The sequence below is a fragment of the Fringilla coelebs genome, assembly GCF_963513975.1.
Source record: "Fringilla coelebs genome assembly, chromosome: 11".
Taxonomy (NCBI): Eukaryota; Metazoa; Chordata; class Aves; order Passeriformes; family Fringillidae; genus Fringilla; species Fringilla coelebs.
This window is the reverse complement of record NC_140037.1, coordinates 11819843-11830570: the sequence shown is the minus strand read 5'-3', so window position 1 is coordinate 11830570 and position 10728 is coordinate 11819843. Positions and strand designations below refer to the sequence as shown.

General features: G+C 51.9%; 1 protein-coding gene across 2 annotated transcripts in view; it reads left to right on the top strand.

The window, feature by feature from the left end:
* The first annotated feature begins 990 nt into the window (after positions 1-990).
* Positions 991-10728, top strand: part of CD99L2 (CD99 molecule like 2) — a 32089-nt gene continuing 22351 nt past the window's right edge. The window contains exon 1 of one of the 2 annotated variants that reach the window (XM_084213196.1): positions 991-3441. In XM_084213196.1, the coding sequence (XP_084069322.1) occupies positions 3123-3441 (319 nt within the window). In that variant the 5' untranslated portion in view covers positions 991-3122. The remainder of the gene's footprint in view (positions 3442-10728) is intronic. The other variant, XM_084213197.1, reaches the window with a different exon arrangement.

Below are 10728 nucleotides of genomic sequence, written 5' to 3'. Positions count from 1 at the left end.
GCCGAGCCGCTCCTGGCGCTGGCACCGGAGAGCAAAGTCTGCTGGATGTCAGCTCTGGCACAGCACCAGGGCCGGCAGCGTGGCCAGCCGCCAGCCCGCTGCTCAGGAAAACCTACTGAAAACCTGCTCCTTCCTTCGGCTCGGGCATGCAGCTGTGGCTGAGGAGCCCGGGAATATCCTCCAGTCCTGCAGCCGCGGGCTGCTGCGTGGTGCAGGCTGACGGCGCCTTGTAGCTCTCCTCTCCTACTACTGCTTGCCTTTTTTTTTAAAGGAACCACTTGGATCGTAACTTTAATCAAGACTTTAGAAAACGAGTCATCTAGGAAATCTGGCCAAACGTATTCCAGCTTCATTAAAGGATTTAAAAGCTGCCCCTCCAAATTAGCAAATTTTTATACTTAAAAAAAGGATTGTTGTATTTGAAAATACTGCCATAAAACAATACCTCAGGCAAGAGATAGACTAAGGTTGAAACATAGTTCAGCCCCTGAAATTACTTGCTTTAAATTGTGTATTTACATTTTCCATCTGAAATAACGGTGTGGTGAGGCTGTGCATTGCCACACGACAGCTCGTTCTGCTTTTAAAACAGCAGCACTTCAGTAGTAGCTAAATTGATGCCTTTCATGGGTCCATCACTTGGGTAATTGATTAGCGCCAGTGAGGGGCTCTGAGATCCAACAGATTACATGTTCTGAGCCTGCTAAATTATTTGAATAGATTTAAAAAGAAAAATATTCAGAATTTTGTGTGATCCAGTATTACCTTCCCCAATCATCATTTCCCCTTCCCATATTTTGGCTCAGTTACAAAACAAGCGTGCTAAGCCCAGGGAGCAAGAAGAGTTGAGCATGACACCTGTTAAAATATAATAGAAAGCGAGTATATTTTTCCACTGAGAGTTTCTCTGATGACTGTTTATTCCGCTATTTAAAGATTACAGCTTTAATCTCGCTCAAGAGAAGAAAACGGAAAGGTCACAGCTCCGTCGAGCTCGGAGCGATCCGCCGGGCAGACGGCACTGCAGCCCCAAACAACATGCCGTGTTCGAGGCTCCAGCCTCACAACACATCCTCTGTGGTGCAATTTGGAACCATTTAAGCTCAGCTGCCTTAAACACAGCCCGAACCAAGAATAGCCTCGGCTCCCGGGCACAGGTCAGGCGATGCTGAGTCACTTGCTGGCCGGGGCCCAGGATTTCCAGCTGCCTTGGGCTCGGCCTCCTTAAAGACACAACTTGTGCCTGCCGCACACAGCCCCAGCTCCAGCTGGGCACGACCAGCCAGGGCTGGCACCCTCGGATGCCAGGGGTTTAGCCAGATGCTTGATTCCAATACGAAATCCTAGTTCGTGCCGCCCTGTTTCCCTCCAGCTTCGGAGCGCAGCGCTGCTGCTGCCTTCCTGCTCATTCAAAGCTACATTCATACATCTCTTTGTAATTATGAATCAACTCCCAGGCATCGGTGCACACCCCAGGCTCACACAGAACGGCAAACAATATACTGTCACGGGTTGCATCAGCTGCACGATGCTCTCTCATGCCTTCAGGCTTGCTAAAGCTGATCCAACGCTAATATAATAATAGCCTTTTTACCCGCCTCCTCCCCCAACAATTACCGGAGGCTTGGAAAGCCATTGAAATGCAAATAGCACACGGAGAGGTTATTGGGAACCAGGCTGGGAAGGTACAAATGCTGTCCTGCTAGTTTCCTTTAGTTTGACACGAACGGGACCGTAGTCCGGAATTTCTCTTTGTATAAACAGGGAGAGAGGCAATATCGTGGATGTACAGACGGCTCAGTGTAGGAGCTGAAGTTCATCTTCTCCGGCACGGCTTCTCTGTATCTGGGGCCCCTGTTAGTCCCCTCAGCTGCTGCAGTAGCAGAGAACCGCACAACACAGAAGTGTCTGTAGCTCCGATTATACCAGCGTGCCCAGCTACACAAACTCACAGAAACGCGCGCAGTGTGGGTTTGAAAGATCTTGCCCCCTCAAGGCAAGGCACTGTAGAGCCTGCAGGTTGCTCTGTGGCCAGATGAAAGTCAGAAATGCAGCATCCCTCTCCCTGCTTATCCCACCGCATCCTTCAGCCCAGGCTCTTCTACAGAGGACAGGACCTCCCTGCACCCCGCCCCATCATGGTCTGTTTGCCTACTATCTTTTCAGGTAATGTTTCCACCGAGGACAAAAAATGGGCTTTCTAGACACAAGGCAGTCCTGACACTCGGCTGGAGCAGCCGCGAACAGCAGCATGTACCAGCTGCTGTGAGGTGACATGGGACTACGATGACCCAGACACTTCTTCAGCCTCTCAGTCCCAGTAAAGCTTCAGGAATACCTCCTAAAAATAGGCCGCATCCTCATCCCCTTTTCTGTAGCAAAACAACCTATAAATATCACAAAGAAGATGTTTACCCTGTTATAAACAAATTCCTACCCCCGTTCAAAAGAGCCATAGAGAAGAGGGTCCAGCAGCCGGTGCACAAGGGGTAACTTGTTTGCTTTGGCGAGAGGGCGGCTGAAGCAAATCTAACGGCAGTTTACAGCTACTCGAGCGCAGTTATTAACGCGACAGAGCCAACACAGCTGGGGGTGATGGCTAAAGGGTCAGTGTGAGGGGCAGAGTGAACCCAGGAGAATCTTCTTGCCAGGGTAGCATACAGCACGGCCATTGGTCATCTCTGGGAAGGCTGGGGAGCTTTCAGCCCTGCAGGTGTTCAGATTGTGGCTGAGATAACCTGGTGTCCACGGGTCCCGCTCCGATGGGGTCTTTGGGCTGGAGACCTCCAGAGGTCGCTTCCAGCCACCAATTCCATAGTTCCGTAACCTCCACGTTAAATACTTGGCATTAAAGGGTGAAACTGCAGCAGCTCCTTCCCCTGTATTTCTGTTCTGTCCCTGGAGCAGGGCACAGCTCCCAGGCCGCGCACCGCCCCATCCCAGCGGGGACGCGCGGCCGTCCCTGCCCGGGGCTGCGGGCACACGGGGCTCCCCCGGCGCCGGGCTGACAGCAGCAGTCCCAAGCCCTCCCTCGTTCCCTGCGCGTCCCCCACCGCTGTTTGCCGCCCGCATCTCCCAGCTCGGGCGAGCAGATGCGGCACTGACGCCGATGCGGCGGAAGGATGCGCACCAGGGCCGCGTTTTCGGCGAGAGGCAAAGGCCGGCGGGTGCCGGGGCTCGGCCGCGCTCCGGGACCCGCGGGTCTCCTCCAGACACCCCGCGGGTCTCCTGCAGACACCCCCTGCGCTGCGCGGGGCCGGGCGGGGGCGCGGCCCGGCGGGGAGGGCGGGGGGCGGTGGCGCGGAGCGCCCGCCCCTCACGGCCGCGTCCCGCCCCGGCGGAGACGGGAGCCGAGCCCGCGGCAGACGCAGCCGAGCCGCGCCATGGCCGGCCGCCGCCTCCTGGGGCTGCTGCTGGCCTTCGCCGCGCTGCTGGGCGCAGGTAGGGCGGCCGGGCCGGGCCGGGCCGGGGGCGGCGGCGGCGGCGGGAGGGGGCGGCCCGGGGGAGAGGGCCCCGGGGGGCGCGGTGAGCTGTGCGCATGATCGCGGCGCCGGGCTCGGCCCAGGAGCGGCGGACCCCCGCCCCCGGCCGGGGTCACCCCGCGGGATGCGGCCCCCGAGGGATGCTGCCCCCGAGGGATGCAGGCGGCGCGGCCCTCTCGCCGTGGGGGCTTCTCGGTCTGGATATTGCTCCCGGTAGCACGGAGCCTGCCCCGGGAGGGGCTCACGGGGCCGGGGAGATGCGCCCCGAGGCGAGGCCCCGGCTGGGAGGGTGCTCCCCCGGGGATCGCCTCGGGGAGGGGGCTGCCCCCCTTCGGGCCCCGCCCTGCGCAGAGCACCCCGAGTCCGCAGCGATGGCGGGGTGCCAGCCTGTGCACCAGGGCGGGCTGCAGACCATCCTTGTCCCCCCTCCTTCTCCCGACCCCCACCCTGGGCCCGGCTCCGGCCCCTGCCCCTGCTCCCCCGCTGGCCACGGGGCCGGTCCCGCCGCCGTGCCCTCAGGTGGGGCGGCTCCAGCCTGCCTTAGGTGACAGTGACAGTGACAGTGCTGCTGACCGACGCATCGCGGAGCGGTGCCTTCGGGTGACAGTGTGACAGCGATGCTTAAGAAGCTCGATGCTGCAGGTATAAAGATCTGGAGCAGCCTGGGGCTCAGTTAATCCTAAACAGAGGTAGCCATGGAGTCACCGCCAAAGGAGTTTGGGTTTGTCTGTCTGCTCGCTGAGCTGTTGGATTAGAGGATTCTCTGTGTGACCCAAATTAGTCGGGCTGCTGGTTGTATTCTCACTCTTTTTTTTGTCCCACTGTTATTTCTGCAGATCAGAACAGTCTAACCCAGAAATCGTTCCCAGCTAAGCAGCAACTAGGAAGGAAAAAATAAAATACTGTTTTTAGGAGAGTAGGAAGGAAGAAATTAAAATCAATGCAAAGTTTTCCACAACTCTTTGTCTCCTTAGAAAAACCCAATGGTACTTTTAAAAAGCTGTGTGTTTAAACTGGAAAGAAACATCTTTCTAAAGATTATGCAGAGGAAATAGACAAGAATTATGTAAAAAGCCTCAGGAAAGTTTTTCTAAACAAAATCTGCTATTAACCAGGAGGCACCCGGCAAGCACAGACTGATCAGAAGATATCAGCATCAAAGCAGACAGCGAACTGAAACCCAAGCAGCTCTTGCTGTTGGAATAGATTAGGTTTTTCCCGAGTCAGCCTGGAATTTGTTTGCATTTGGTACCTACCTGTTTGTGCACCTGTAATGGTAACAGCGTGGTACAGAGTTGCTTATGCTGACCGGGTTAGCGGCTGCATTTTTAATTGACAGATATCAGTTTGACAGGCTGAGCTGATAAAATCTTGATTTTGGGTTAAAAAAAGAAATCTGGTTAGTCAGTACTAAAGCTATTTGCCTTTTGTGTTTTTCGCAATGTGGGTAAACAAAAATGCTGTTTTGGAGCTCTTTGGCTGAGGAGTCCAGCTCTTAAATATCCTTGGCTGTGTTTGTATCAAAATGAATTTCACTGAAACATTCATAAATCATTCCTGCCAGCGTGAGGCTTCACAGGTAATTGAACAACATTAAGTTTGTCCCCTCTCCGAACCGTGGCAGTCATTGCAAGGGGGAGTTCTCTGCTCTTGGCTTCCCTCCCGTGCAGAGCCTTGCCGACACAGGACACACCGAGCTGGGGTGCCGGTATGCAGTGCAGCCTTTCCACCTGGCCTCTGCTTCCTCCCCCGGGGTATCCTGGCAGCGGCTCTCCCAGCCTGTGGGTGGGTGCCTGCTCCTCCCTTCCCCTTCCTTCCTCTCTCTCTGTCTCCCCCTCCCAAATGTGTTGGAACGGCTTTGCAGTGCCCTGAGCGAGCCTTGGGAGCCCTTCCCCACCTGAGCACTGACCTGGCCTTTTGGGTACTAGCACAACCTCCCTGCCACCATCCTGTACCCACGGGAAGAGAACAGGTGGTGGCAAGGCAGTGGGTTTCCCAGGCAGGGCATTCTCTGCCATTTCTCCAGAACAGCAGCAATAGAAACCACATTTTTTCATTGCCTCTATTCCCCAGCGGGGTTGTTTTTTTTTTTTTGGCTTGTTCTGAAACAGTTGCTCCAGTAGTGCTGAAGGCAGGCAGTGGGCAGCCCAGTCTCTTGGAAGCTCAGGGATTTACAAATTACCAAAAACCAAGCATAACAAACAACAAAATCAGTACCTAGCGTGATTCCTGCAGCTGTGGTCCACCTCCACTACTGACACAAGACTGATGTGTGTGTTGTCTGTGACTGTCCAGTAAAGCAGGAGCAAACTTCACTTTTTAATTGGGAAAAAATGGGTTTGGGTTTCTCTTTGATCACATTCTAGTGTATTTCCCTTCATTCGTGGCTGTGTGCTTCAGTGCCCTGTCCGGGCTCTCAGACACAGCTGTGCCACATCTGTCTGTGCCTCCAAGCTGCCTCTGGCCACAGCCTGTCTGCCTGTGGCTGCAGTGCTGGAAACAGGCACTGCTTGTAGGGCCCCAACCCACTGGCCAGGGCTGCTAAACTCTGCCCTGTTCCCAGGGTGCTGGGGGGCAGAAGCATTAAAGTATTTTGAGAAGGTGGAGAAAACCAAACACCCTGCAAAGCCTATTTGCTGTAGCCAGAGGCAGGCATTCCCTGTGCCACCATGTTGCATGGTGTTTTAAATTCACAGATCTGTGACTTTTCCAGAGTGTAGTTATGTTTCATGTTTATGCGTCATCCAGGGTTAACCACATGCTTGTGGAAAACAGTAAGAGTCGAGCAAGAAATTTACCAGTCTTGTTGTTTTCCCCTCTCCTGTCCTCAGTCTCATAAGCCAGTACAGAATGCATTAGGTTTTCTTTGAAAGCTGGCAACTTTGACATCTGAGGGCTTTTTGGAGGGAGCACAAGGTTTCCTCTCGCAGCCCAGGCAGAAGAGGCACGTGCAGTTTTTGTACTTACCTTTTGTAAGAAAAGGTTGAAGAAAACCTTCACTCTCCAAGCAGCGATAAGAGCAGTCGGGTGTGTCCTCCAAAGTTGCCACCTCAGCATGACAAGCTGTGTTGTCACCCATGTCTTCATAAGCAGCATCTCACAAATCACCTCTTCTCCCGAGTGTGGCTACCAGCACCCACCAGCAATTACAGGAACTGCTGAAATGTGAAGGCAATATCAGACAGTGCAGTTAGCTCTGGGTAACTGCTGCACAGATGGCCGCAGTTCCTGCGGGCGGCTCCCCTGCACCCGCCCCACACCACAGTGCCCAGCGGAGGCACGGGCAAAGCAGAAAGGAGCCATCTCTTCCTGATGTTTTTTTCAGGTGTCTGGACTCTGTTTTGCGCTGGGCAGCTGTGGGTGCAGCTGGCAGAAAAGGGGTGCCAGTGCCAGGTGACCCTGTGTCTCTGTGTCCCATCACTTGCTAGGGTCACTCACCATGGATATTCCAGAAGAGTTGCAGGGAGGAATTATTTTGAGTAGAACAGAAAGGCTGGGTTTGGCATTGTTGTAGAAACTAAAGGAGATAGCAGCATTGTATAAAGCGGCTAAAAATCTTTCTTATAATACATTATTGTGTTATTAAAGTTATAATTACCAGGTATCAGTGGTGAGTCAAAGTAATACATTTAAAGAATAATTTTTACTTAGATAACGTCTTTAGTGTGTATGACAAAGCAGGAGAAACCAAATTGGTTTTCTTACAAATTATCTCTGATCTTTGAACACATATGCATTAATTAAATGTGCCATGCTCAGATATTTATGTACATAGCTGTGGAAATAATTAATTTCCATGGTTCTACTTGTATTTAGAATTTTTTTCTTCTACAGCCTAGTGATAAACATGCTTGGAAATTGCTGTTTAAGTCTTGAGGTTTTTTTCCCCCTCTACAAAAATGTGGGTTTTTTCTTACATCTGTTGCAAGCATTTCAGCCCTTAAAGCACATAAAACAGAAGTGTCTATTGATCTCCTGAGTTGACTAGAATAAACCTTTAAAACTACTTGGTTTAAACCCAAATTTGTTTTCTTCTTGGAGGAATAGCTCCAAGAGCACTAACTTTACAATTAACTAAAGGAAAAACTGGGGTTTTATTAGACATTGCTTCTGAAGCCACTCTAATAACAAAACATATGCTTGATAAACTATATAACACTGATGGCAAAGAGACAAGCTTTGCAGCAATTCCTTTGTAAGCTGATTGATACAATTCACAATCAGGGGAAGTGCTCAAATAGAGGAAAGCAGGAGAAGATGAACGTAGCACATCAAAATGTAGAACATGAAAGGACTTTGAAAGAGAAACTTCAAAGTTGGGGATCCAGATGCTGGAGTCACTAGCTGTGATTTAGGATGTGAGCACAGGAACGTGACTGCTGAGGGAACAACACCTTTGAGAAGAAAACAGAGTCCTGATACAAGCCATGACACAGAGAGGGCTGAGTGCTGCCTTGCACTCACAGGGATTTCAGTGGAGCTGCTCAGGGTCAGCTTTGGGTTTGATCTTGTGAGAGCTCAGCCTGCTGGAGTGGTGGGGGTGAAGTTAGTGCTAATACATATTTATGGAACTGCCTTGCAGCCACTCCAAAATCCTTTTCCTTTGCTTTTCAGCCTTGTCTAGGAAACCCAGAAACTTATTGTGGGAGGAGAACTGGTGCCACAGGCAGAAAGCTGATGCTGAGTTTGAGCTTTGTTTCCCAGCCACATGAGCAGCATCTCCAGGGAAGGAGATGGCCAGGTTGCTGTAGGGTCTGGTGCAGTCACCACATACATGTGTAAAAAAACCAAAGCAAGTGAAACCAGAGGCATTGGTAAGATTTTGGAGATGGTGGCTCAGACAGGGAGGAGGGACACATCCCTCAGCATCATTCTGTTGGAAGGCTCTGCAGGCTGGTACAGTGTTGTCTCCAGCAAACAAGGTGCTGGGGAAAGAGAGCGGCACAGAATTTTGCTTACCCTTTGAAATGCTCTCTTTGCCTGTGCACAGAGAAGTCTGGGTAAAAAGAACTTGTCAAAGTTGGAATAATCTTACTGAAATCCTGCTTCAGAAGGACATGCTTCAGGTTGGGTGTTCAGGGGTAACTGCAGCTCTGGCTCTGGGAGAGTACAAGGCAAAAGCTAAACAAGCAGAAGAGGTTTCCAGCCCCAGCTGTGGATGGCACAAGAGGTGCTTGTGCTGCAGAACAGATGTTAGATAGCTGATGAGATTTTGAACAGCACATTAGTCTGTGTCCCTAAAGCTTTGTCTGCTGGAAAAAGTGTCCTTTTAGGGGTAGGAGCTTGGAGAATGCCTCTGTCTTAGTGTCTGATCTCTAAATGATCTTCCTGTGGGGTGAACTTGAGCTGCTTGGTGAAACATCTCTGTGGTGACCAGACACCTCCATTCAGGTGCTGCTGCTACTGCAGGACTTGGGCCATCTTTCCAGACAGTAAAATCTGAGTGAAAATAATGCCAGGCTAATATAGGCTCATGTAGAGTAAAAACCTCCCCAGGTCCCCTCCTGCCATCTGGTACACAGCCTTCCTCTTGGAGCTTTGCTTAGTCTCCACTACAGAGCCTGAAGAAGTAGAAAGACTCAGAATTGGTGCAACTTCACCCTGGTACATTTTCCCACCCTGGAAGTTCTTTTGGCCAGAAAATCGCAGAATCAATTAGCTCAGAAAAGACCTGTGAGGTCGTTTAGTCCAACCTGTGACCAACAACCACCATGTCAATCACACAATGGCACTGAGCACCACATCCAGTCTCTTAAACATCTCCAGGGACAGTGCCTCCACCATCTCCTTGGGCAGTCCATTCCAGTGTTTCCTCACCCTTTCAGTGAAGAAATTCCTCCTAAAGTGCAACCTAAAATCACCATGGCACCTTACACCAATGCAGGGCTAGGTAGAAGAGGTTGCACCCCCCCAAAATCAAACCATCCCATCCTGCATGCTATTTCCAACTGCTGCTAGCCTGCTCTGAGCCCCTGCTTTGTGACCCAGCCACAGGCTGGCTTCTGCCCAGGTGCTTCCACTGGGGTGGGTGTTCAGCCTGGCCCCACTCACCAGGCCCCAGCTACTGCTGCTGGTGCCAGCCTGTCCCTTGCACTGTGCCATGCCATGCAGTTCTGTGTAATTATTTGAGGAAACTGGAATGTGTTATTTCCAACCAGCACTCCCCCCCACCCCAGGACAGCACTGAGCCTTGACCTCGTTATACTTTTAAAAACACCCACAGATCCCAAACATGTCTTTCACCTCGTGCAGAAAAGAGAGCATTTTTAAGTGAGGTTAAACATACATTTGAAAAGACAGTGTATTCCTTCTTTCTTTTTTGTAACGATGGTCTTAACTGAGTGAATTATTCATACTTTCACAGAGAAAATCTCAGAACCACAACAGTTTGCAGACAGTTGGGTCTGCAAGTGTTGGTGCTATTTCCTCTCCAAGTAGGGTCAGAGAGAGTAAGAGAGCTTTTGCTGGACTTCTCTTTGAACTCACTGAGCATAGTTCTATGTTTAAATTGTTTCATGCCGCATTAATAGCACAGAGTGCTCTGTTTATACAGCACCTGGTCCCCTGGTGATGGGGATGCAGCATGTGCATGGGAAGCAGCAGAAGCCGGATACACACCCCAAACTCCCCTTTTCAGAGACTTCTCCAGACTCTTCTGTGAAAACAAGGAGCCAAACTCACCTTATTGAGCACAAGCTGTTGGAAAAGGCTGAGGGACGTGGCACGGCTTCCCTTGCCATGGGCAAGCCAGGAGGGGTGGTCTCACAGCTGCCGGCTGGGTGGTTAAAAATCACCACCAGTTCCTGCACCACCTGCTCAGAATTATCTCCAGCAGATCTCTGTTGCTGCTTCCTACTTGGAGGGTGCAGCCCCCCACGCTGCTGTCTCTCCGTGCTGGTTCCTTCCCGTGGCAGCCCCGCCTGGATCAGGGATGCTCCCGGAGCAGCAGAGCCGCACGACCCGGAGCACAGCGGGAGTGTGGGTTGGCCAGGAGGGTGCAGACAGTGAGCAGCACAGGCTGGGCTCTCAGCTCTCCCCACCTGACCCGAATAGCTCCCGTTTGCAGGGGAAGGGGCTGTGGGGAGGCGGGGACAGCAGTGGCCAGGTGGGAGCCCTGCGGTGATGGGGCAGACAGATGCTCTCAGCCACAGGAGCAAACTGAGCCCCCCATGCTCTCCCAGAGCCCTGCTCCATCTGTCAGCATTACCCGAGTTTTCCTTCCTGCTACTGCTCTGCTTCTGATTTT